This window comes from Dasypus novemcinctus, chromosome 14, assembly GCF_030445035.2.
Source record: "Dasypus novemcinctus isolate mDasNov1 chromosome 14, mDasNov1.1.hap2, whole genome shotgun sequence".
In the NCBI taxonomy this organism is placed as follows: Eukaryota; Metazoa; Chordata; class Mammalia; order Cingulata; family Dasypodidae; genus Dasypus; species Dasypus novemcinctus.
In genome coordinates, this window is record NC_080686.1 from 59,107,175 (window position 1) to 59,135,160 (window position 27,986).

At 39.0% G+C, this 27,986-nt stretch overlaps 1 protein-coding gene across 1 annotated transcript in view; it reads left to right on the forward strand.

Annotated features, from left to right (window-relative positions):
- Positions 1-19,420: 19,420 nt before the first annotated feature.
- The window catches only part of SDC2 (syndecan 2), a 121,724-nt gene continuing 113,158 nt past the window's right edge, over positions 19,421-27,986 (forward strand). The window contains exon 1 of the mRNA XM_012518105.4: positions 19,421-20,277. Within this exon, the coding sequence (XP_012373559.1) occupies positions 20,218-20,277 (60 nt within the window). The 5' untranslated portion in view covers positions 19,421-20,217. The remainder of the gene's footprint in view (positions 20,278-27,986) is intronic.

The following is a 27,986-nucleotide window of genomic DNA, read 5'->3' on the forward strand; positions in this document are numbered from 1 at the left end:
TATGTGTCTGTCTTTATGCCAGTACCATGCTGTTTTTACCACTATAGCTAGGTAATATGATTAAAGTCTGGATATGGTTTGTATTTTCTTTTTATGATGTTTCTCACTATTCAGGACCCTTTACCCTTTCAAATAAATTTGATGATCATGTTTTCAATTTTATTTTTAAAGGTTGGTGGAATTTTTATCAGGGTTGCATTGAATCTGTATATCAATTTGAGTAGAATTGACATCTTAATGATATTTAGTCTTCCAATTCATGAGCATGGAATGTTCTTCCAGTTATTTAGGCATTTTTTTATTTCTTTTAACACTGAGTTGCAGTTTTCTGAATACAAGTGCTTTACATTGTTGGTTAAGTTTATTACTAACTATTTGAGTTTTATCTGTCATATTCTATTTTCACCACTCTTTTCACACTTTTAATTACATATATTGATCTAATCTTCATTTCTAGACTCTCTTCCAGGCCTTTCTCTCCTGTCTTTTCTTTTCAGGCTCTAGCACACCCTTTAGTATTTCCTGAAAATCTGGTCTCTTGCTTAGAAATTCTCTCAGTTTCCGTTTATCTGTGAATATTCTCATCTTGCCCTCATTTTTGAAAGACAGTCTTGCTGGATATAAGATTCTTGGCTGGAAGTTTTTCTCTTGTAGTATCTTAAATATATCAGACCACTGTCTTCTTGCCTCCATGGTTTCTGGTGAGAAATCAGCACTTAATCTTATTGGGTATTCCTTATATGCTACACATTGCTTTTCTCTTGCTGTTTCCAGAATTCTCTTTGTCTTTGGTATTTGACATTCTGATGAGTATGTATCTTGGAGTTAGTCTATTTGGATTTCTTTGGATGGGAGTACATTTTGTTTCTTGGACATGAATATCTACATCCTTCAATAGGGTTGGGAAATTTTCTACCCTTATTTCTTCAAATATTCCTTCTGCTCCTTTTGCCTTTTCTTCTTCTGGGACACCCATGACATATATGTTTGCATGCCTTTTGCTCTCATTTAGTTTCCTGAGACCTTGTTCAACTTTTTTCATCCTTTTTTCATCTGTTCTTTTGTATGTTCACTTTCAGAGGCCATTTCTTCAAGCTCACCAATCCTTTCTTCTACCTCCTCAAATCTGCTGTTGTATGATTCCAATGTTTTTAAAATTTCATTTATTGCACCTTTCGTTCCCATAAGATCCACTATTTTTCTATGTATGCTTTCAAATTCTTTGTTGTGCTCATCCAGTATCTTCTTAATATCCTTAATCTCTTTAGCCATCTCATTGAATTTATTAAGGAGATTTGTCTGAACATCTATGATTAGTTGTCTCAACTCCTTTATGTCACCTTGAGGCTTATCTTGTTCCTTTAACTGGGCCATATCTTCCTGTTTCTTGGTATGGATTGTAATTTTTTGTTGGTGTCTTGGCATCTGGCTTATTAGAGTATTTATTCTGGTGCAGTTTTTCTCTTTAGTTTAGGGTTTCCTGCCCTTTTATCCCCTCTTCATTGTGCAGTAGGAGCCAAGGATGTAACTGGTGCTATAGGTTTTGGAGGCTCAAGCTGCCCTCATTACGCCAGGGACTGACGAACCTTCTCCCAATTTTCTCCTTTGCCAGGGGTAGGGACAGAGTTACAGCTGTGTGGAATAATCCAAGTCATACAGGCCTAGAGAGACTGATGAAGCTTCATGCCCCTTTCTCCCCTTTCTCCCCTGTCTGGGGCGGGGATGGAGCTGCAGGTGTGGGCAGCAATCCGTGCAGTGCAGGTCCAAGATGACCACAGTTGCCCTGGTAGACTGCCGATTTTCAGTCTGTGCCAGCCAAAGGTACTTGCAGTTACCTGGATAGGCTGGTGCTGGGGCTGCCAGCCTCCTCCTTGTCAGAGGTGGGGCTGAAGCCGAGCCTAGGGCTGCAAGCAGATCTGGGTAAAAGAAACTGGTTCCTACCATCACTATGATATTTGGTCAACCTGGCTTCCCCTCAGGCTGGGGGCAGAGTCAAAATGGCAGCTACCGATCTCTTTCTGATTTGGACAGATTCACACCCCAACTGTTCCTAGGATCATACCTTAGCCGGTCGAGTCTGTTAATCAGTAGCTGGAATCAGTAGTCAACTGTCTCTTCCTCTCCTGTTTTTGGGAAATGGAGCTTCAAATTCCAGCCACAGAATAGCTCCTGGGGCAGCTCATGCTGCCAGAGTAGGATAATCACCAACCTCCACAGCTTGGCCCCTAATTTCCCAGAGAGGCTGGTGCAGGTCCCCGCAGCTTCCTCCCTGCTGGAGGTGGCACTGGGGCTAGGCTAGAGCTGCAGTCTGACCTGGATGGATAGAAGCCAGTCCCTACTAGCACTATGATTTTCAGTTTACCCCACTTCCCCTCATGCCAGATGTGGTGTTGAGATGGTAGCTACCAGCCTCTTTCTGACTTGGACAGACTCAAACTTAAGCTGTCCTCAGGATTATACTTTAGCCCACTGAATTTACTCATCAGTAGCTGAAGCTGGTGCCCAACCATCTCTTTCTCCCCCATTTTTGGGAAATGGAGCTTTCAATTCCAGCCACAGAACAGCTCCTGAGGTGGCTTGTGCCTCCACTGGATGGTGGTCATGGCCTCCGTGGCATGGAGTGCTCTACTTACAAGCCTTCTCTGCAGATGGGCAGTCTCCTCCTTCCATTCCTTCAAGTACATTGCAGGATGCTCTTCTGGTCTCTTGGAGCCCCCAGAAAGGTGCTTCAGCTAGCTCCAGATAGCTCTGGGTGTTTGCTAACTGCCCTGTAGCAGGAGCTGACTCTAGGAGCCCCTTACTTGGCCGTCATCTTGCTGGTTTGGCAAGTTGTGTTTTATTAAGGAATTTTCCCATTTTTCTAAGCTGATTAATTGTGGCATAAAGTTGATCATAAAATTATCTTATTGCTCTTTAAATGTCTATAGGATCTGTAATGTTCCTCTTGTTTGATCCCCAAATTGGTCATTTGTGGGTTTTTGTCCCCTCATTTTTTCTTAATCAGTCTTTGCCAGGTGTTAAAATAAAATTCAGGAGATCATTAGACTGAGGTGACTAGCCTTGGACAATCTCTGACTAAAAACAAGTAACAAAACTGAAACTTAAGAGAAGCTGATTTTTTATAAGACCTGATCTATTGAGATATGGAAATGCCAGTCAGTCAGAATGTTACCTTAAGAGGCTTTCCATGGGAAACAGCCCAAATCAAGCAATGCAGCTTAAATATCCAATCAAAATATTGCCTTGCTTGCTTCTAAGTTTGCCCTATATAAGCTTCCACTTTCCACTCCCTTGGCAGAGCTCCTAACCATTTTTGGTTTGGCTCTTCACGAATTGTTTGCTGCCCAAATAAAATTCGAAAAATTTTAAATTTGCCTCAATTTATCTTTTACAGAGCTAATAATTTTATTAATCTTTTCAAAGAAAAGACATTTTTGTTTTATTAATTTTCTCTACCGTTTATCCATTTTCTCTATTATTACTCCCAACTTTATCATTATTTTCTTCTTTCTATGTATTTGAGTTTAATTTGCTTATCTTTTATAGCTTTTTTTAAAATTGGAAACTTAGGGACTTAATTTGAAGCCTTTCTTTGTCTCTAACATAAGCATTTAACACTATATATTTTTCTCTAAGCACTGCTTTAGTTATATTTCACAAACCTTAATATATAATATTTTCAATTTCACTCACCTCAAAAACATTAAAAAAACACGTGATTTTTTCTTTAATGCAAGGTTTATTTAGAAGTGTGTTGTTTAATTTCCAAATATTTGGGAATTTTTCTAAGTATCTTATTGTTATTAGTTTCTAATTATTTCTCTGTAGCCAGACAACATATTCTTTGAATTAAATCTTCTGAAAATTTATGGAAAGTTATTTTATGACTCACCTTATGGTCCACTTTGGTGAATGTTCCTTGTGCAGTTAAAAAGAATGTTTCTTGTGTAGTTATTGGGAGTAGTGTTCTGTAAATGCCAATTAGTTTAAGTGGTTTACAGTAGTGTTGTTCATATCTTCTATATCCTTACTGATTTTTTGTCTATCCATTTGATCAATTGCTGAGAGAGGAGTGCTAAAATATCCAGCTATGATTGTGGATTTGTCTCCTTTTATTCCTATCAGCTTTTACATCATGTCTTTTGCAGTTCTATTACATGCGTACATATTATGATTATTATGTATTCCTAATGAACTGACCATTTAACAAGATAAAAAAGGTCTTTTTATCTTGTCTTTACATCTACTTTGTCATTAATACAGCTAAAGGTAATACTTACTGTTTTCAAAGTATATTTTTCTTATACTTTTACTTTCAACCTAAGTCTTCACAATTAAAGTGCATTTCTTATAAATGTCATACAGTTCAGTATTGCTTTTTAATCTAGATCAACAATTTCTACCTTTAGTTGATGTGTATAGCCCATTTGCATTTTTTTAAATTCCCTTTCCCTTGTGGCTTTTTGCTCACTGTCTGTTCTCTGTGTCTATTCACTGTGCGTTCTTCTGTGTCTGTATTTATTTATTTTTCTTTATTCCCCGCCCCCCTTGCAGCTTGTTTGTTGTCTAGTCTCTGTGTCCATTTGCTGCACACACTTCTGTGTTTTTTTGCTTATCTCCCTTTTTGTTGCATCACCTTGCTGAGTCACCTCTCCACGGCGCTTGAGGGCGGCAGCACGCCACAGTGCTTTTGCAGGCCAGGCAGCACTCTGCGGCGCCCACAGGCTGGGTGACACTCCATGGAACCCAGGCCAGCGGCTCTTCACAGTGTGTGGGCGAGACTGCCTTCACAAGGAGGCCCTGGGAAGTGAACCCAGGGCCTCCCATATGGTAGACGGGAGCCCAACTGATTGAGCCACAGCACTTCCCCCATTTGTATTTAATATAAGTATTGCTATAACTACGTTTAAGTTTACCATCTTTTATTTTTATGTTGTTTGTTCTTCTTCCTTGTCTGACTTCTTTTGTATTAATCTAATAATTTTTAGTATTGTATTTTAATTTCTGTATTGAAGTTTTAGCTATACTTCCTTGTATTTTTTTTTTTTTTTTTTTTAGTATTTGTTTTAGAGATAGGATGACTAACCATCCAGGGAAACATGTCAGTCCCAGGAAAATCATAAGAGTTAGTCACTCTCAGATCACATATGCATTCTTACCTTGTAAAAATCTAACTTAAATTAATATTGTATCACTTCATATAAAATATAAAAACTTTGTAATAGTGTAATTCTATTTACTACTCCCCTCCATTCTTTCTGCTATTGCTTTCAGAGATTTTACTTCTATATTCATTAGAAACCCCATACAAAGAATGTAATTATTTTGTTTTAAACAGTCAGTTGTCTTTTAAAGAAATTAGGAGAGGAAAAAGTTTTTAAGAGTGGCTATGTATACATATATTTACCCTTTCTGGTATTCTTTGTTCCTGTCTATAGATTTCAGTTTCTATTTGGCATCATATTCCCTCATCTTAAAGAACTTTCTTTAGTATTTCATATAGTGAATTTCCGCTGGCAAGGAGTTTTCTCAGATTTTACTGTGTATTTCATCCTCATTTTTCAAAGATATTTTCACTAGATATAGAATTCTGGGTTGAGATTTTTTCCCCCCTCCAGCACTTTAAAGATGATCTCTGGCCACCAAATTTGCAGAAAAGAAGGAGCTGACATTCTTATTGTTATTCCCCTGTGCCTAATGTGTCTTTTATTTTTGGCTTTTAAAAGATTTTGCCTTTGTTTTTCATCAGTTTGACATGATATGCTTAGGGGTGGGTTTTGTTTTTTTTAATTTATCCTTCATATTATTTGCTGAGATACTTGGATCCAATTTTAGAAAACTTTCAAGCACTGTTGCTTCAGATTTTTTTCTTCCTTATTCTTTCTCTTTCCTCCCTGCCCCCTCTTCCAGCTCTAATATATGTATGTTAGACCACTTGACATTGTCCCAGAGGCTACTTAGTCTCTATTCATTTATTTCACTTTATTTTCATTTCTTTGTGTTCTTCAAATTGGATAATTTTTATTGCTCTATAGTCAAATTATTTTTCTTGCAGTTTCTAGGCTGATATTAATCCTATTTAGTGCTTTACAAATTGCTGAAATTTTACTTTTCAGTTCTAGAATCTGTTTGATTTCAAAAATAATTTCCATTTATGTTCTAGTATTCTTTATTTGTCCATTCTTTACGCCCACTTTTTCTTTTATGTCCTTGAAAATATTTGTAATAGCTGTTTTAAAGTCCTTGCCTATTGATCCACATCTGGGTTATCTCGGGGTCTGTTTATATAGACTACTTTTTAAAATTGATTATTGGCCATATTTTTCTGTTTCTTGCATATCCAATAATTATTGATCATACTTTGGCTATTGTGAATGATCCAAGGAGATGGAATTGTTTTGCTTTCCTCCAAAGAGTATTGAGACTTGTTCTGGCAGACAAGTGGATTTTGATTTTCCTGCTAGGCTGGGGTTTATGCTCTGTAGAGTGGTTCTATTTTGAGTTTATCCTTAGTCCTAGGGCATGGCTTGAACTTACTCTTTAAACACGTCTTTTCTCTGATTTTAACCAAATGAAGTAATGTCTTTTAATTCTGGGTGGGCCAGGAATGTATCATTTCCTAGAACTGTGCAACCTCCAGTATCTTCATTACGGTCTTAGGTTCATAGCCACTGTCTTCTTCAGCCTTCTCCTCTGATCCATGATGAATTGCCACATAGACTTCTGGAACCCCCTCTGTGTAACTACCTCCTTTCCAGTACCCTGCCTCACAATTCCAGTCTTCTGCGGCCTCATACTCTCATCTTACCTCCTTAGATCAGTGAGACTGCTATTTGGGCTTATTTGGACTATACCACCCTGAGTTATGGTTTAGACTCAGGTAGAAAGCTAGAACTACCATAGATGTTACTTTATGTGTTCCCCTTCCCTCAAGAATTACAGTCCCTTACTGCCCTTTTCTAATGCTTTAATATAGTTGCTCATATATTTTGTCCTGTTCTGTAGTTGTTTATAGTGATATGCAAGACCAATAATACCATTTACTCCATTGTGGCCAGAAAAGAAAGTGCCATTCCTTGATTGTTGACAGATTTCATTTTGTTTTGATGGAAACTTTGAATTTTTTATAGTGTTGCAAAGGAAATTGAATTGTGACTTACATGTACAATTCAGAGACCTAATTTCTTATGTTATTTGAAAAGCTATCACATCCCCAACTGTTAAAAGTTTTTTTTCCCTTTCAGATGTTCGAATATCTCTTTGGGACACATATGCCCTTTGCCCCCCATTTCCACTCCCATTGCTTCCCTTCTCATGCCATACTATAGCCACTGCCCCCAAATTTCTTTACATCCACATCTTCTGTACCTCAAAACTTGAATTCCAAATAACCTTAAAACCTTTAAAAATTAAAAGTCAAATCATCATTTATGCTTTATGAAATACTTCTTGAATCTGTTTTTAATCTTCATTCAAAAGCATATTTGGGGAAAATGTCCAATATGTAATTCTTCCTATTTTTATCTATGTTTAGTATTCATAATAAAATCTATAACAAAAACAAAAATAAATTTCTAAAAATCCACAATTAGTTATTTTTCAGTTGTCCTAAAACTATTTTCTTTGAGGACTAAATGATGCCCTATAGTTCCAAATCCAGCATTTGATGAATAAATCTGGACTCCCTCCATGATAACTTTCATTACTTTATAAAATCATTCATTTTCCTACCAGCCTTTATCTTATTTGAGCTATACTATCTCATGTAGTCTCTCCTCATTAGATAACCCTTAAAGCTGTGAGCATTTTTGCTGTCTTTCTCTAGGAATTTCAAATTTGTTTTATGCCTCTTTCTAAAGCACAGCAATTCCAGCTGCTTCTTGTACACTAGATGAAGACTCACTTTAGATATTACACAAAAAGAAAATAAACATTGTGCAGCAAGAATGTACTGAGTTCACACCTTGAGGTCCTCCTCTGCTCAAAACCTATAGCAACAACGGATAAAAATATCCAAAGTGTATTCCCTGATAACAATACAAGTCATCTTGCACTTAGTCATACTTTTTTTAAATTTGTAAATTTGGAAACTAAAACCACATTAAAAAACAAAATCAGAAACTCTCTCAGTGCAATATTCATGAATTTTGCTTAAGTCTTTAAAGACTTAATAGGCAACTAATGTTCTAACTCCTGACCAAGAAGAACTCATGGAAGAGATTTCTGTAGACTTTCAAAATCCCTGGACATATTGGGCTGGGAATCCTGGTTTTAAAACTCACTAGTTGGTGCAGTTTGTGCAATGATGGAACCTTCCTGAGCCATAGTTTTGAGTCTATTAAATGCAGACATTTCTCAGTCTGATTGATGTTTTCCCTGAAATTTTCACCTTCCAAAGAAGTCTTGCTATTTAAACCTTCTCTGTTCTCATTAAATGGGTTTCAAACCCATTTGATTAATTCCAAATCCCTTCCCAGCCACCTGTCATAATTTCATTGGCATGTTTACTTTTAGAAGATATGAAATAAAAGGTAGCTTAGGTGGGCCACCATAGTGCTAGTGCTGAGTCACACCCTTTCCCTTTATATTCCTTGGATTCTCCCAAAGAGGACCCAGCAGAGAAACAAGGACCATGGATATCTATGGGGGGCAGGGGACACTGCCACTCCATGTGGGTGTGCTAAGTCTTCTTCAACCCTTCTGCAAAGGCCAAGAGGGACGAGTCTCTCTTGCCCTAGAGGCCAGGAACCAGGGGAAAAGGAAGCTTTCTCCAATTGACAGGTTGAGAGAAAATAGAACTGACTTGCCTATCTGCAGAGGAACAAATGAGCAGATCTTCTTTGTCTTCCACCACCTGTGGATCTCCATAGTAAGGATACTCCATAAACCAAATCTGAGATCAAATGAGCAAACAGAGATATATAATACTGGACCTGATGGTACCCAGCAGCCAAAAAGAGAAAGAACATGAAAAACTGTTGTGGGAAACTGGCTTACCTGTTCCTTATTGTAAATGTTACACCTGTTCTATTGTAGATGTTGCAGTTGTTCCCTATTATTGTAGATGATGTTGCAGTTCTAATAGCAAACAGCTGCTTGGTAGTTTCCAATAAATATGAGGAGGAAACTAGGGTAGAGGCTCTCAGTTCCAGGAGCTGTGAGCCACCGATTCTATCTTTATCTCCTTTCTTGGATTTCTCTCTCTCTCCTTTTATTCCATAAGTTCTTGCATTTCCTTCCCTTTGAGCCAACCTTTTGTGAGCTGATTGCAGCAACTGGTGCCCAGCATGGGGCTTGAAGGGAAGAAGACTCACAGCAAAGAACAATGAAAACACAGTCCCAGGGAAATAAAACTGCTAGCAGAAACAGATGAAAACACAAGTTAAAATAAAAGAAAACCATAAGCATTTAAAAAGCCCAAGTGCTTCTGCAAAAAATAGATAAGTTAGTTAATAATAAAAGTACATGCTTTCCCAATGCAAAATTCTAATGGAAAATTGAAGGAGAAAATGATCACTGTTATTAAGATTTTAATTAGTGTTCTGGAAATTCATGTGCATGCTCAAACAAAAATATGATGAGATGAAAATCATGACAGGAAAGAAGAAATCTGGAGGATAAATTCAGGACATTTAATAGGCAAACAATAGGAGTTCCAGAAAGGTGAAAAATATGGAAGAGGAACCAAACAGTAAGGAAAAATCCTCAAACAAACAAGAAGTCTTTCATCTGAGGAGAACGACCTGAGTCTATACGTAGAAAAGTACATAGAAGAGAAATCACAAATAAATAGGCATATCCTAGCAAAACTCCTAAATTCTAAGGATAATTGGAAAATTTGCAAGCTCCTGAGAAGAAAGAATAAATTACCTACAGGGAAAAATGCATAGCTTAAAATGCTTTTATGATTTAGGATGAAAGACAAAAACAAAAGAGCTTAGAATTTCAACAAATAAACTGGAAAGAGATCAGTTTATTAAAAAAAAAAAGGAATAAGAGATAACTAACGAAGCTACAACAGAAAACAAAAAGGGGAGGATAAGCAAATTTAAATACTTATTTTAAAAAGATTAATAATTGAAGAGATTAATCCCTCAGAGGCTTGATTTGAAAGAAGACAGAACCAAGGAGACAAGGTAAGGAATGAGAAAAGAGATGTAATCAAAGAGGCAAGAATACATTTTTAAAACCATAAGAGAATGCTAAAAGTAAATTTATGGCCAATTTGAAAACCTAGTGAATAATAATGATATTCTGGCAAAACAGAAATGACTAAAATTGACCCAAGAAGAAATAGTAAACTTGAATCTGCCAATTATGACCAAATAATTAAGAGCTCCCTTAATTTAAACAGGCAGCAAGATCAAATGGGTTTCTGAAGCCTGGGTGCTATTGAAAATTGACCACTTCATTGCTGTTCAGATGAGATCTGGTCAGAGAGTAAATAAAGCAAGCTCCCCCATTAATTCCATGTAGCCAGCACAACTTTAGTACTACAACCTGATCTAATACATACAGAACGAAAAAATTATAGACTTATATCACCATCAAATAAGATGTAAAAAAGTTCTGAACAAAATATTAGTAAATAGACATCAGCAAGATTTCAAAATTTAAAAAATGATGCACTAAGATCAAGCAAATTTCGTTAACGAATAGCAAAGTGGCTTGCTATCGGGAAACATCAACACAAACTAAAGGATACAATCCATTATCAATCAATGCAGAAAAGGCTTTTTGGTACACTTCAACAACCATTTCTAACAAAAATGCAGAATAAATTATGAAACTTTTGATCTATTAAAGGCTATTGTCAAACCAAAATAAACCATCATTCTAAATGATAAAACACAATACACTAAACCATTTCCGTTAAAATCAGAACTAGATTTGGGTGACATATCACTACTATTGTCAAACATTTGTGTTGTTAATTGACGGATTGACACTAGAAAATATATTAAAACTACAAGTTTTGCTGATGACATAATTGTATACCTAGAAATATAAGAGTCTCTAGTAAATCATTGTTTTAGATTAAAGAATTTGGTAAGGTATACAAAATAAGTATTAAAATGTAGTGTTTCTCTAAGTTCTTAAATGAAAATGAGGAAAGTTCTATTTAAAACAGTGACAAAATCTATGTAAATCATTGGACTATATTTAATAAGAAGTTCACAGGATCTATAGGAAAAGAAATTTTTAAAAGATCTGAACAATCTTGAATATAACATTTTCTGACTTAAGATGCCTTAATATTACAAAAAATATTAACTGTCCCAAAACCAAGACATTAATTAATTCGATTCCAAATGGAATCATAAAAGGACTCATTTCAATGGTCTAAAATATACTTAAACTTTATGTGGAAGAAGAAATGCCTCCAAATATCCAAGAAAAGCATGAAAATAATAACAGTGTGGATGTTACTGGTAGTGGGAGCAGGGAATTAGCTTTGCAGGTACTATGGAGTCATGGTAATAAAATGACTATGATATGCCATGGGAATAGACAAATAAATGAATGGGTAGAGAATTGGAAATAGATTCCCACATATATGAGAATACATATGAGAAGGATCACTAGCAGAATAATATTAATAGCAATCAGAAAAGAGGTTTTAGAAGAAAACGACGTATTAAAATGCAGAAAAATGAGAAAGGCTATGAACAGACAATTCACAGAAGACTAACTCCAAATATAACTAATATATGAAAAGATGCTCTAAAGCACTAATCATCAGGAAAAAGCACATACATGAGTAATGAGCTTTATACCTATATAATGGACAGAGAAGAAAACCTATTGCTGGCTGGGAAGTGGAGAAAGGAAAATGATACTTTCAAACATGACTGGTGGAAAAGTATGAGAACTTTTTGTTGTAAAACTGTCAAGCATTATCTATTAACATTAAAAATATTTAGGGGAGCAGGATGCATATCAAGTGGTTGAGTGCCTGCTTCCCAGGTATAAGGTCCTGGGTTCAAACCCTGACATAAATAAATAAATAAATAAATAAATAAATAGACAGGTAGATAAGTATATATAAGTATATATGTATATATACACCTTCTAGCCCAACAATCCCATTCCTAGGAATCTGTCCAGGAGAATCAAAATCACCAGTAACTAAGGAAATATATAAAATATATTTGTTTGTAATAGAAATAAACCATTGGAAACAAAATGAATGCCCATTACAGGGAAGTGGCTGGATAAAGTATGAAATGCTATCTTAGTTTCCCAGCTGCTATGACAGATACCATAGACTGCCTTGGCTTAAGAAAAGCAGGAATCTACTGGTTTATGGATTTGAGACTAGGAGAAGTCCGAAACTGAGGTGTCAGCAACGCAATGCTTTCTCCTAAAAGTTTGTAACATTCTGGTGCTGGTGGCCGGCGATCCCTGGAGTTCCCTGGTTTATATCCCTGCCTCCTGTCCTCTCCTTTCTCTTCTGGGTTCCTTTGACTTCCGGCTTCTCCCTGTGGCCTTTCTTCTCTGGCTCTGTCTTCCTGTTTCTTTCCCTTTATGAGGTCTGCAGCAACCTGGACTAGGATCCAGCCTCATTCATTTGGGCCACACCTTAACTAAAAATAATACCTTTAAGAGAGCTCATTTACAAAGCATTCAAACTCACAGGAATGCAGATTAAGATTAAGAACATGACTAAATAGGGTACATAATTCAATCTATCACAAATATTCACACCTAGGTCACTTAAAAAATGAATAAAAGTTCTGCCAGGTAACTTGAAAGGATTCCTACAAGATGAAGAAGTTGTGTTTATTTAATGTGATCTGATTTTTGTAAAAAAAGAAGGAACAAAACAAAAAACTGGTGTGTGTGTATCAATATTGGGTTATATGAGTAGGGAGGGAAAGGGTGGACAACTCTTACTAGGCTTTTCACATCCATCTCCCTGGGGTTTTGGGGTGTTGGGGCATGCCTGTGGTGAGTATAGGGGAAAAGGGAGAAGGGGAAAGAGCCGCTTTTATAATGCAAAGTGTCGGAATGATATCTACAGAGACCTCCCTTCCTTTGTCATTTGCATTACTAATAGCTACAAGAAAAGGAAGAATAAAAAGTAGACATTATAAATTCTGACTCTGAGAGATTGTATTTTTCCTTCCCAGAAACAGTGTTTTCCTTATATCCAAAAGAATTCAAAGGGTTGATTTTTTAAAAAACAATTTAATTTTCTTTCCATCTATTTAAAAACTTGAATTTTGGTATTTTATTCTCTTTCTCTGGATTTTTATTTGCATTTAAAATTTTTATGGTCCATAACTTTTGAAATGATTGAATGATGTGTACTGTTCTTTCCTATGCCTTTCTTAATGATATTTAGCTTTTTTTTGTCCTTTTAGTTACAACAGAACATGCTTCTAAAACTAAATTTTACAATTACTCAAATATTCTAATGAAAAGATAAACAATAGGTGAGAATTAATTATCTTAAAGGTCTGTCTTAAAGGTCTGATAGCAGGGAAGGCTTCTCACTAATAATTGCCTCCTCCACATCCACTATCCAGACCTGGTCTACACAATTATGAACAAGGACCATTTAAGTATGTAGGGCTCATCTCCAAGGCTTTGGGAGAGGGTGGTTCTCTAAGAACAGAGAATGGTGCTGGGGTTAGATGCCATGGAAGAACTAAGCCACAGACAGTAGTAATAAGAATAGTGCCAGTTTACATAAAGTTAGCCAAGAATAGATTTTCCTGTCCAACTGGATATAAAAATGCAATGCAAATAATTTAAAGACACTTCTCTGATACCTTCTTAAATCCATGTATCTAAGTATCACTCTTAGGAATATATTGTGTGAGGACCAAGACTGATGTATTATATAAATAAAAATAATGTTTTTTTTTAATCTGACTTGAGGATGAAATTAATCATGTACCTTAGGCACAGACTTGTGATTTGAGGACAACTCTTAGTTTTAATATGTATTAACTCCAAATATGATTCAAGAGAATTCATATGCCTACCCATTTTTTAGGCACTGTGGCAGGTGACATTTGTTGAACAAATGAATGAATGTCAAGTTTTCCAGCCTTTCAAGAAACCTATGCAAGTGTTTTACCTCCTGGTTTATTCAGTTCTTTGACGTTTCTGCCTGTTTCCTGCTGTCTAAAATGTGGCAGTTTTGTTCAACATTAGGACCATGTCAAATTATGAAATGGAGTGGAGTTGAAAATCAAATCAGCCAGTGTTCTTGGTAAAGGTTTGGTGGAGGTGAATGACTAGAACAGTGGAAAGTCTGAGGATAAAAATAGAACTTTGGGATCACCTGTAGATTTTTGTCCTGGTGTCAGCTCACTTGCCATTATTAGCATGACTAATTAATATTTGGCTGGCTGGATTCTCTCTTACTCACCAGGTCCATCATCGTTCAAGTGAATTTAGTCAGGCTTAAACCTACCAAGTGGATTTCTAGCCAATACCCCTGGTAACATTCCAGAGAGTGGCAAGTGGAAAAACAACTGAGAACAACAAAGGGCATCTTCTACTTTGCAGTTTCCCGTATTGTGAAGCTCACCTTGTGACAAAGCACCTACTTGTCCATGGTTATAGATGGATACCACTGGATACCATAATAGAAGAAGCCAGGTCATCAGCTCAGGTAAACAAACAAAAACAGACAATGTCTTCAGTAGCATTCATTTCTATTATTATTTTCCTTAGTTCTCTTTAATTCCTGCTTCTTATTCTATACATTTCTGTTAAATTTTTATATTTTCTTCTGAAATTCTTGATGGAAGTTGTTCTTTCAGCAATCAGTGAAACTATCTGGGAGGTTATTTAGTTGGTTAAATTATTTTACTTGCTGTGTCCCTCAAAGCACAGACCTCCAACTGGTGAATCTGAAAGCACATTTAAGCTGTAGTCAGGGGTTATATTTAGTGTATTAGATATACTCCAAAAAATACTACAGATTTTTATTCCTATCAGTTTTTTAAAAAGTCCAATTAGCTAAACACACAAAAACTCCTTTGTCACTTCCAAGTTTAGATATGTTTCTGACTGACACTAGTGGCTATCATCTGCCTTCTGCCTCCTTTCCACCCCCACCCCTCCATCCCCCTACCCTGCTCCCTACTTATTGCAGGCCCTTAAGGTATTTGCAGCCAACTTTTCCGTAAGTGCTATCATGAGGAGTGCTTTTTATACTGTCAGATTATCCTTTTTGCTACATCTGTTAATGAATTTGAACACAAGATCTTGGATATTTATCATATCAAAACTTGGGACTGTGTGACTCTGAAAATAGTACCAAATCCATTATTATATATACTCTGAATGCCACAATATCATCGGAACAAAAACCCCACAAGAAGTCATCAAGAGTCTCATAGACACCAAGGCCTTGGGGTATGTCTTTGGTGAAGGGACAGATATAACCCATCATGTATCTGCTTTATTCATTTTTCAAAGTATATTTTTATTACAGAAGTTGTAAACTTACAAAACAATCATGCACATGTGTAGAATTCCCATACAACATCCTTGCACCAACATACCACCCTGTTGTGGAACATTTGTTACAGATTGTGAGATAATATCATCAGACCATTGCCAATAACCATGGTCCATAGTATACATTTGGCATATTTTTTCCATACCCCCTATTATCAACACAATACATCTTTGACATTGATGCAAAAATATTACAGTATTGCTGTTAACTATAGTCCATAGGTTACATTAATTGTATTTTTCCAATGCTTCTCCATTCCCACCACCCTGCAATAGTGATGTACATGCGTTCTAGTTCACAGAAGAACATTTTTGCATTTGTACTATTAACCACGACTCTCATCCACCTCTGGGTTCGCAGTGTTGTTTAATCGCCAGACTATTCTCTAGATTTCTTTCAATTGACAATTACATGCTAGACCTTTTCAGCCACAATCCCATTTATAAAGCAGCTGCTATTTATTTTAATGTGTTACCATCAACTCTATCCATTTCCACACATTTATAGTCAAGTTAATTAAAATTTCTACACATTAAACATCATTTTTTCTTTCGTGTGCCTCTTCTTATCTCCTAATAATCTATACTCTAGGTTTTAACTCCATGTGCTTATTCTTCGTATTTAATTCATATTAGCGAATCCATGCAATATTTGTCCTTTTGTGTCTGGCTTATTCACTCAGCATAATGTTTACAAGATTCATCCATGTTATCACATGCCCCAATTTCATTTCTTCTTACTGCAGCATAGTATTCCATTATAGGTATATACCACATTTTGCTTATCCATTCATTAGCTGATGGACACTTGGTTTGTTTCTATCTTTTGGCAATTGTGAATAATGCTGCTATGAACAGCAGTGGGCAGATGTCTGTTCATTTCATAGTTTTCAGTTCTTCTGGATATATTCCTAGTAGAGGAATTGCTGGATCATATGGCTTTATTTGGCTTCCTGAGGAAATGCCAAACTGTCTTCCACAGAGGCTGCACAATTTTACATTCCCACCAAAAGTGAAGCAGAGTTCCTATTTCTCCACATCCTTTCCAGCACTTACTGTTTTCTGTTTCCTTTCTATTTTTAAATAATGGCCGTTCTATGTGGTGTGAGATGATATCTCATTGTAGTTTTGATTTGCATTTCCCTAAAAGCTAGTGATATTCAACATTTTTTCAAGTGCTTTTTCAAGTGACCATTTGTATTTCCTCTGTGGAGAAATGTCTATTTAAGTCTTTTGCCCATTTTAAAATTGGTTTGTTTGCTCTTTTATTGTTGAGTTGTATGACCTCTTTATATAGAGTATAAATCAAACCCTTATCAGATATGTGGTTTCTGAATTTTTTCTCACATTGAGTGGGCTGCCTGTTCATCTTCTTGATAAAGTCCTTCGAATCACAGAAGTGTTTGAAGAGGTCCCACTTATCCATGTTTTCTTTCCTTGCTCAAGCTTTCAGAGTAAGATGTAAGAATGCACCACCTACCAGCAGGTCTTAAAGATGTTTTCCTACATTTTCTTCTAGGAGCTTTATATTTAGGTCTTTTATATTTAGCTTTTATATTTAGGTCTTTGATCCATTTTGAGTTAATTTTTCTATGAAGTGTGAGACTGGGGTCTTTTTGTCTTTTTGCTATGAATATCTAGTTCTCCCAGTATCTTTTGTTGAATAGACTTTTCTTACTCAGCTGCTAGGTTTGACAGGCTTGTCAAAAATCACTTGATCGTAGATGAGATGGTCTGTTTCTGAACCATCAGTTTGGTTCCACTGGTCTGTGTGTCTATCTTTATGCCAATACCATGCTGTTTTTACCACTGTAGCTAGGTAATATGATTTAAAGTCCAGAAGTGAGAGTCCTCCAACTTCACTTTTCCTTTTTAAGATGTTTCTGGCTATTCAGGGCCCCTTACCCTTCCAGATAAATTTGATAATTGTGTTTTCCATTTGCTTAAAAAACACTGGTGGAATTTTTAGTGGGATTGCATTAAATCTGTATATCAATTTGGGTAGGATTGATATCATAATGATATTTAGTCTTCTAAACCATGGGCATGGAATGTTCTTTGAATTATTTAGGCCTTTTTAAAAAAAATTTATTTTAGCAATGCATTGTAGATTTCTAAATATAAGTGTTTTACATCCTTGGCTAAGTTTATTCCTAAACATTTGATTCTTAGAGTCTACTGTAAACAGAATTTTTTTTTCCTGACTTCCTCCTCAGATTGTGCATTACTAGTGTATAGAAACACCAATGATTTTTGCATATTGAGCTTGTATTCTGACACTGCTGAATGTTTTTATTCATTTTTATCTCTCTGCTCAAGTTGAATCAGAGAGCAATCCACCTTGCTTCATGCTAAGTGAATGCCCCAAAACAGTCACAACTGCCAGAGCCAGCAAATGGTATCTTCTCCCAATATACTGGAAATCTAATTTATTTGGTGGATTCTTAACTATTGGGGGATGATGGGTGTATGGCCTTGCCTGAAGGGTGGAGGGCAGACTAGGGCCCTTTAGGGGTGAAGTTGACAATTTAAGATACTCTGTATTTTTCCCACACATTTCCCCCTGGACTCTCCTTTGAGAAGTCTCCCCATCTCATAAAATCCTCAAACTACAAGAATTCATCTTAAAATATGGCCATAGTCCATTCTTTCAAAGAGCACACTGGCCTCACATAGGGCACAGATACCAGCTCATTTTCTGAGGAATCAAAAGAATCTGTTGTTATAACTTCCAGTTTCCTGCTTTTTTTCTTCTTTTCTTTCTCCTTTGTCCATTCCTTTATTTCTCCATTTCATATCTTAGATTTGTTCATGGGCACTTGGAGGTTGATAGTTGGTCCTTAAAAGCAAAGAACTAGAAGTCTTCTATTTGAGGTGTAACTCCAGTTCTATAAATTTCTCTCTTTGATATTTATTACAGTGATAGATTACTCAGATAATGCAATTCTCATTTAGGGTATGACTGTATTTTACTCTAAGACAAAGTTAAATAATCACCATGCCCTAGTATCTATGGATCTCTATATACATATTTTAAAGACTTACTACTCTTATGCGGTATAGATTGAATTTTACAGCAAAATTTGTTCAAGCACTATTTTTTGCATGCCCTTTATGTGCCAGCAATGGGAATACAGTGGTGAACTAGAAGAAAGGTTCCTCGATCTCCTGGAGTGCACATTCTAGGAGCAGAATGGCTTCATAATTCATTTCCTCCATATGTCAGAGAAAGATGGTGATAGAAACTGGAAGGGAATGTTTGTTAGCCATGTTCTATAGTATATCATAGACATTGAATTGAAAGAAATAAAATAACTTCAATAAAATATTTCATTATCAGTTACTTCCATTCAGGAAATCTATGCTCATTATTTTCTTCAAACTAGAAATTACTTTATCCCTCATTCCTTTGAAGTTCTCTTAAATCTGTTATTATTCAGGGTCTCTATCCAATTTCTCATCAAACTGCCCTTTTTGTAGCTTTCAAACATTGACACTTCTATGCTGAAATGGAGCCTATAAAATGCCTTAGGGGCTTAAGCTGTTTGTGAGGCAGAAATGGTATTTCATCCCTTGATGAAATTATGAGCTCCGAAACTTGAATTTAGGGTTTTAGGAGCCGCCCTCCACTTACTAGTTTTTAGGGGAAGGAAGTTAGGGCTGGTGTTGGAAATACTCTTAAGACATAGTTATTAAGTACCTTCTCCTTTAAAATACAATTTTCATGAATTGGCAATTTATGAACACTTCACGTTGCCTGGAGGCATCTGTTAACTTTTTTTTTTTTAACTCTCAAAGTGTTTATTTTTTCCCTATTGGGTTTTATTTTCGCTGGCAGAAAGCTAAATATCTCCCTCGTTTCTTCCTTGATCTTTCAAGAGAATTGTGAAAGTGAAGAAACGAAAAGAAAAGGAGAAGAGCATAGCTGAAGAGAAGCAAAAGAGATGGGGGGACGGAGAGAAGGGAAAGAGGGAGCGAGAAGAGAAGGAGCCCTGGTTTGCGGACGAGCAGAACCGGAGCAGCCACAGCGCGGAGCCGCAGGCGCCCACTGGCCCTCGGAGCTGCCAATCGGGGCGTAATCCTGTAGGAATTTCTCCCGGGTTTAAATGGGAGTCACAAGCCGCCGCCTCTCACCCAGACGCCAGGAGAAGCCGGCAGAAGCAGACTCCGAGGGGAGGGGGAGGAAAAAAGGAGGAGGAGGAGGAGGAGGACCCGGGAGGTAGGCGGCAGCGGCAGGAGCAGGAGGAGGGGCGCAGCCGCGCAGCCACCAGCTCAGCTCGGAGGCGCTTCTCTCCAGATACTCCGGGAGCTCCAGCCCGGTGGACCGCGCGCCCCAACCGCACTGCCCCTAAACTTTAGCTCCATCCTTATTTCAAGGCTGCTAATTTATTCCTTAAAAGCAGAAACGAAGCCGCGGTACGGGAAGGAGTCCGCGGAGGAATAAAACAAGAGCCGAGAAAGAGCCTCTAAATAGCCTCCCGAGAGCAACAACTCCGCGTCGGGAGAGCAGAAACCAACAAGTGAGAAGGCGCCGCGTTCCGGAGCGCAGCCGCGGGCGGTAAGATCAGGCTCTGGAGGAGGCAGCGAGCGCCCGCGAACCCGGAGTCCTTGCAGTGATCGCCTCTGCTGCTCCGCTCCCGATTCCTCTGCGCGGGCCGCGCGGGGCTCTGAGCGGGAGGCTTCGTTTCACCGTCGTTGCAAGCAGAGGCTACGAACAGCCGGCCACCAGGGAATATGCAGCGCGTGTGGATCCTGCTCACCTTGGGCTTGGTGGCCTGCGTGTCGGCGGAGTCGGTGAGTGGGCCAGCGGGGGTCGCGCGCACGATTGAGGGTGCTTGAGACAGTGCGGAGAGCCCGCGGCACCCCGGGGGAATAGGGGAATCGGGGAGCGTCCCCTGGGGGATCCTACCTTTAGACGCCGCACTCGGTTCTCGGGGATCTGTTGGGACAAATGCTCTCGCTTCTCCACCCCTTTCTTTGCCTTCCCTTTTTGTAAATAAGCACCGCTCTCTTGAGTTGCTGCGAGGCCCCCCGGGATGGGGGCGCGAGAGTCGCAGTTTTGTGCAACTGCAGAGGCTCCTGAAGTCATTCCCAACTTCTTTGCCCTCAGGGTGTCTTGCTGTGTGGCCCGGGAAGGATCGAGGGGGATGGCCAGAGACTGGAGTCCGGGCACAACCCGTGAGGGAACGGGACAGCTCCGAGCGCTCCCCGAGACGCCGGAATGAGCTGGAAATTTGGGGTCCCTTCTTCCGCACACTATCCCCCACGCTACCTTTCCCACTATATACAGAATGCAAGTGTAGGGAGATGAGGCCCAGATTTAAGAAACCTACGATTGTCTTGAGAGGAAAGTTTGCAAAAGTTCTTTTGTCTGGTTTTCCCTCTGGCTGGGGCGAGGTAGCCGCCGCGACGTGGAAACGCCTCTGGCAGAGGCGCAGTCCGCGGTGGCGCTGGAGAACGCGGGGCGTGCGCGGAACGCGCGGGATGTGCGGGGGCTCTGGCGTCTGGAATCAGATCCCATTGGCGACCTCCCTCCCCTTGTGCGGGGCGGAGGGCTGCCCGTGGGGCTGGAGGACGTTGTGATACCAACTGCTCTGGTGTGCAGAAGGCTGGGGCGAGGCGGGGTGCGCGCGAAACCGCGCCCGGCCTGCAGGTCGCCCTGCTGCTAGCCGACGGGGGCTCCCTGCCGGCCGCGCTCGTCCTCTTGGGCCTTGGCCGGGGCGCGTCCCGGGCCCCGAGCCTCCTCCCCGGCTCCGGTAATGAGAACTTGATTTTTCCTCGGTTTGGATCGCATTTCTGGGACCATACCTTCTTTTCTTACGTAGGCCAATGAGCGCCCTCTGAAGGTAACTGCCTCCTGGGCTTTCGTTCGGCGGCCCTACCTGGGCTCCCTGAGCTCGGTCCAGCTAGGTGGAAGCCTAAGGGGCCCGTTCTGTCACTGACCTCAGTGCGGTCTGGGGCTAGGCTAGGGAGTGCGCGGTTTCTACCCACCCTGGCTATCAATATCCCTTCTTTTTGCCGCCTAGTAACTTGTTTGTTTCTACTTAACTGAACTGCTTCCTCCAAAAACAATTATGTCACTTTTAGGTTGTTTTGTGATTCCCCACCCCCTTTCCCCTTTGGAGTCTTTTCCTCCTCCCCCTTTTTGAAGTGAGCCAATTTAGGACTGGGAAACCTCTTTGGCTGTGAGCAGTGCATGGGCATTTTTAATGAGTGTGGGAGCCTCTTTGCTAGCAGATCCCTAATAGTCACACAGTGTTGGGGAGCATCTAGAATTGTAAATGATAAAGAATAGATGAGTATTTGGGTGTAAAATAGGGCCCCAGACCTTATGAGCATTTCTGTTTAGCAAATGATGATTTAATCCATTGGGATCTGTAATCTCTGAGTCAGTTATGAACTTTGGCTCATGGTACACAAAAAGGGACAGATTTTCTGTTTATTTCAGAAAAACATTACTGCTCATCTTGTTGCAAAACAGGGCAAAAGGGAGAACTTCATCTCAGGGTTTTCAAGGGAAGCCTGCCCAAAAGGCTGTGCAGGGTTAAAGAGGACTTTTTTTTTTTTGCTGAGTCCTGTTCCTTGTGTTTCTGTGACTTGTTAGGAATTGGTACTGTTTTGGAATTCTAGGAAAAGAATGTCTCTTATCTTCTGCCTGTCTGTGTTTTTTTCATAAATATGATAGTACTCCTTTGCGGAAGCTTTTTGGCTGAACTGTATCTGTTCTCCTCTCCGGTGACACCATTTCCCTGAAATTTGCATCTTTGGGGTTCTAACCTTTGCCAGTATGGCCTACTTGTTCTGATCAGAATTGGATGTGTTCGATGAGAGTTCTTTCATTATGGAAGACTCTGTTTTCAGTCATTGTCATATCATCCAAAAGGGTCATTAGATATTTTTAAAATGTCAACGTAGAGACTCTAGCAGAGTCTCTGTTGGGCAGTGAGTCAGTCTTTTCTTCCAGAGGAATTCAAAGCCCAGAATGGCAAATAGTCTGTTTAAAATACTTTTCCAATACCTATTTGTCTCATATATAGGAACAGAAATAAATATGGAGTTGAAAGAATTTGTTTTAAAAAATGTCACTATTGAAGTACATTATTTTCAGTACTTCTTATTTTAATTTGAAAACTGTTTACTGGGATTTCAAAGTAGTGACCTTTGGAGCTTACAATCTCTCTTTAAAAGGAAGAAAGGGAAAAAAAGAGTCTGCCATTAGTTGAAGTCTTGAGTTTTATACTTAGTTTAGGGAAAGAAAAAAAAATGGTTCTCAGGAACTAAGTCTCAAGGCTGTCTGTGAAAAGGAACTGGCAGCCCTTTCTTTGTGAACACTCGAACACAGCAGCCAGGGCTCAGCCAAGGAAAGCCTGTTCGTGGTGATGCATTCATACTTTCCACCGGCAGGTTAGGACTTTCACTGCTGGAATACCATGTAAGGGGAAAGACTGAGTATGGTGGTAGTGATATGCTGCTGTGTTTCTGTCCATTTTCTTTATGACTGTTTATCTTTAGAAATAATATATTGCAGACTGCTATAAACACATAATTTGAACTGGAAATAAGTTTCAGAAAAAGGAAGTGTTTTGAACGAGTGGAATTTTATACATATGTTTAAAATGTCTGTAAATTAAAAGAAACTGTCAAGTCATTTAGACCCAGTATGTTATAAAAGGCTGGCTTTGGAAAGTTTGCATTAGAAGGGAAAATAAAAATTGAAATCATGCAGCCTTTTGCCATTCTTTTAAAAAAATATATATTTTGGCTGTTCTAGTAATGAAATAAATTACTTTTGCTAGGGAATTTAATGGAATAGAAACAAGAACTCTTTCTCTGTTGGTTGGCTCTTAGAAGTAGGTAGAAATCATTTAAGAAGGAAAGATCTTAAAACATTGGGCTTACGGAAGCTGGGTGTCCAAGAGGGGATTCGAGCATGTTCCCTAACTCCTACTTCGTAGGACTTGGTTTGTCTAGTTTTGATGGTACTCACGATCCGAATGGTAGCCTGTTGGGGATGTGTAACACGATCACTCACATGGCACCTTGCGTAATCTGTCAGTTTGGCAAAGATTTCAAAAGATCATCTGTTTTTTTCCCTGGGCAGGAGTACTTTTAAACTTGGCCAGAAAACCACCGTAATGTGTGTTTGTGAGGGCGTGTGCATGAGTGCGTGTATGGGGGTGGGAGCACTTATAAGTTATCGTGCCTCTCAAAGTCTCCAGAACCCTGAGTGGCCAGCTGGAGGTAGCTGGAATCTCGTCAGGTTGGCAGGGCACCTGAGGCTTGCCCAGCTGTGCAGACCCACCCCGCTGTCATTGCTTTCCGAGGGAGTCGGGTCAAGCCTCTGAACTAATGCCATGTCTGCTTGCCGTGGCCCAGAAGGTCCCATGAGGAATGTCATCTGAGTTTAGATTCTCACTAGATTGTCCCTCCTCTGTTGCCAAAAAATCAAACTTAAATGATCTTGCCCATTATTTTCTTCTTCTCAAGGAAGAAGACCTGCCATTCCTACCACTGTCAACAGAGCATTCTATAATCTCAAAATCACCGAATTCTTTCATAGACTAAAAACCCAAATAAAGTTTTAGAGAAAAGCCTGTGCTGACAAAGAGCTACTCTTATTTAACTCTTTTTAGTCAAGAATTAAATTCCGTTTTATTGATTCTGGTCTTTGGACATGAATGTGAAAGAAATCCCTGACTCACTCCTTTTTCTTGACTTCCCTGTCTGGTTCACCTTTAAAGCTGAATATTCATTCTTTTCACAGATATTTATTCAGTACCTAGTAGGTGCTTGGGATGTAGCAGTGAGCAGACCAGGACCACCCCTGCTCCCCCCCACCCCCACCACCTTCATCAAGCCTACCGTTCTAGTGGTCCGGACTGTTTTCCCTTCTTTTTCGTTTTTTCTTTCTCGGAGTCTTGCCAGCTCTCGCCTTTATTATGTCAGCAGCCTTGTGGTTACCCTTCCTGGACCCAGATGTTCACTTGCTGTTTAGTTTATCCTCTACCTCTTTGGTCATGTCCCCAGTGGTCTAGAAATCTCCTGTGTTTCCTTCTTATCGTGGTGTGGAGTCTAAACGCCTCTGCCAGATTTATAAGATGCTCCACAATAGGGCTCCTTCCTAGTTATCCCCACTTTATTACTCTCCCTCATGCCTGGCTCCTGGCCCAGGCTGGCTGGTCTCGCTGTCATGAACACTGTATTTAGCTACCCCTTTAGTATTTCTCCTTCTAAATTCTATTGATTCAAGTCCAAGTTTCAAATAGCTTTTCATGACTGATCCAGCCTTTGTTTTGATTCTTCTGTAAATATTAAGACTGATGATCAGAATCACCTGGTAAGTATGTAAAAGTACAAACCTCAAGGCTTCTCTCAGACCTGCACAATCAGAAGCACACGGATGAGGGAGGATGGTGGGGTGGCAGGTGGGTCTGTGTTTTTAAAAGCATTCCAGATGATTCTCATTAATCAGCCACGTTTGGGAAACATTGAGCTAGATAACACACTTTAACCCTTAATTACAGTAAAACCCTGTTTTACTGATAGGGCTACCAGCGGTACCTATGTGACCCTGCAAACCAGGTAGAGCACAAAGAACTTGGCCTTGGGAAATGGACAAGTATGGGTTCAAATGCTGGTGCTTTGCCATTTACTAAATGCTGGACCATTGAACTCTGAGTCACTAAAAAAATATGTATGTGTGTGTGTATAAATTGGACCTAGGATTGCTTTTATAACATGACTGTTGTGAGGGTAAAATGATGGAATATAAATGGTATTTGAGGCACACAAGATGCCAAGGCTTTTTTCCTTTTCTTCTCCTGGCCTCTATTTTTCTGTTTTCTTGGCTAAGACTCAAGGGAGCTGGATAGGATGTTCTTTAAGGCCTCTTGCTCCTCTAATATTCTAGAGAAGTGAGTAAGTGAGTTTTGTCTCCCATCGAGACTGGTGCTGCTTGAGGGGTGGAGCCATGTTTCCATGCTTTTGACCCCCCTGCACAGTACTGAGCTCATAGTGGGAGCTCATTGGACACCTGTTGATGTTCTGCATTTAAGTGCAGGGACCTGAGGCCCCAGGGCCAGGGCCGTCAGTCTAGGGTGGGCCAGGACTCATGCTGAAACTGGGTTTCCTCTGGCCACTGGGGCAGTGTGGTGTGGGGTCAACTGAATACACCCCCCTCCCCAGGGGTAAGTCTGGCTAGCTTACCAGCTTAGCCTTCTCTAGTCCGCAGTTTCATCAGCATTGCAGTGTTGGTGTGGAGAATCAACAAGACATTGATATAAAGTCCTGGCACAGCATCGGTGTACTGTATATTAATGCAGCCTTCTGTTTCCTTTGGCTGGATTGAGGTACCAGCACACTGGCAGGGTGGAGCCAGCTGTGTCTGGCATGCTGGCTCGCTGCTGGTCATCTGGAACGACGTGGTGGGGGTGGTGAGTGAATCCTGGGGAGTTGGCAGTAGAGAAAGGGAATGTTTTTATTGTGTAAGTGTAGAAATGCATGACATTTACTTCTTTTGGCAATTTGCGTTTCAGATGCTACTACTAAAAATCTCTATTGCATTTTGACAAGTCTCTTTCTAGGTAGCATTGACTTCAGTAATGAGGCGAGAGGGGTACCTCTGCCTCTGGATAGGAAAGGACACTGTTGATATCTAATTTGGATATCTGTTTTTCTTGGGTGTCTCAAAGCGTTAGAGGGACAGAGCGAGGGCGAAAAACCTCGACGTCTTTGGAGATTTCCCAGTTAAATTTCCTATTAGCAGAGTGAAGCCATCTAGTATGCATTCAGTGATGTCATGGCCAGTTTGTGGTTTTGGACTCCAAGCTACAGAAAAATGTTACAAAAGACATGTTTTCCCATTTCTTTCCTCTTTTGAATCTGTTTTCTGAAAAATATCACAAAGATGCAGTAAACGTGCCCTTTACAAAGCATTTTGATGTTTCTTTTCTTGTGATTATACAGGTATATTAAATATAGCACTAATAAGGATGTGCAGTTGTGATAAAATAGTTACCTCTTTATGGTAAAATGACACATGGAACGTGATTTCTAATTGTTAAAGGAAAGTTATTATCTTCAAGTTCTTATAAAAAGAAAAAAATATGTATTTTAATATATGTTATTAAATATATAAACAGTACAATAAACAGACAACCTTTTAAGTCAGGGCAAGTGCGAGGTTTTACATGTATGTAAATTAGCTATTTTAACCCCTATGGGACCTCAATTTCCCCATTTATAAAATGATGGAGTTGAGCTGGAGGAACTTTGTCTTTAATTTTTTTTTTTTTTGTGCTTCAGTGTGTGATTGGAGAAATGCTAGGATTAATCTAATTAATAAGCAGTTATAAGTCCCTGCTAAATATTTATTTTATTATCGAAGCAAGGATTCATCATTCACATTACAGAGAGGTAAGTCATTTCTAATTTTGTTCTGTAAAAAACCCTGTGAAGAGGATGGAAAGACAAGACAGAGACTGAGAAACTATTTGCAAATCACATATCTGACACAGAACTCATAACTAGAATATATAAAGAACTCTCAAAACCCAATGTTGAAAACCCAACAATCTAATTAGAAAATGGGCAAAAGACATGAAGAGACATTTCATTGAAGAGGATATACAGATGGCAAATGAACACATGAAAAGATGTTCCACATCATTAGATATCAGGAAAATCCTAATTAAAACTACAACATGAGTTATCACTATGCACCTATCAGGATAGCTAAAATAAAATAGTAGCAACAGCAAATGCTGGCAAGGATGCAGAGAAACCGGATCACTCATCAATTGCTGGTGGAAATAAAAAATAGTACAGACACTCTGGAAAACAAATAGGCAGTTTCTTATAAAATTAAACATGCAATTGCCGTCTGAACCAGTAATTTTGCTGTTATGCATTTATCCCAGAAAAATGAAAACTGATGATGACAAAAAAAACCTGTATACTACCATTCATAGCAGCTTTGTTTGTAATAACCCCAAACTGGAAACAGCCTGAATGTCCTTCAACCAGTAACTGGTTAAACAGACTTTGATACAACCCTACCATGGAATACTACTCAGTAATAAAAAAGACCTATTGATAAATGGAACAACTTGGATGAATTTACAGGTAATTATGCTGAGTAAAAAAAGCAAATCCCTAATGGTTGCATATAATGTTTCATTTATATAACATTCTTGAAATGGCAAAAGTATAGAAATGGACACCAGATTAATGGTTGCTAGGGTTTAGGAACTGGTGTGGGTGTTGGAACTGCAATAGAGAAGTAGGTATAAAAGGGCAACAGCAGGAATCCTTGCAGTGATAGGACTATTCTGTATCTTGACTTGGTGGTTGATACACAAATCTACACATGTAATCAAATTGTATAGACCTAAATACACACACACATACATACATACAAATAAATGAGTTCAAGTAAAACTGGGAAAATTGGAATACGATTAGTGGATTGCATCAATGTCAATATACTGGTTGTGATGTTGTAC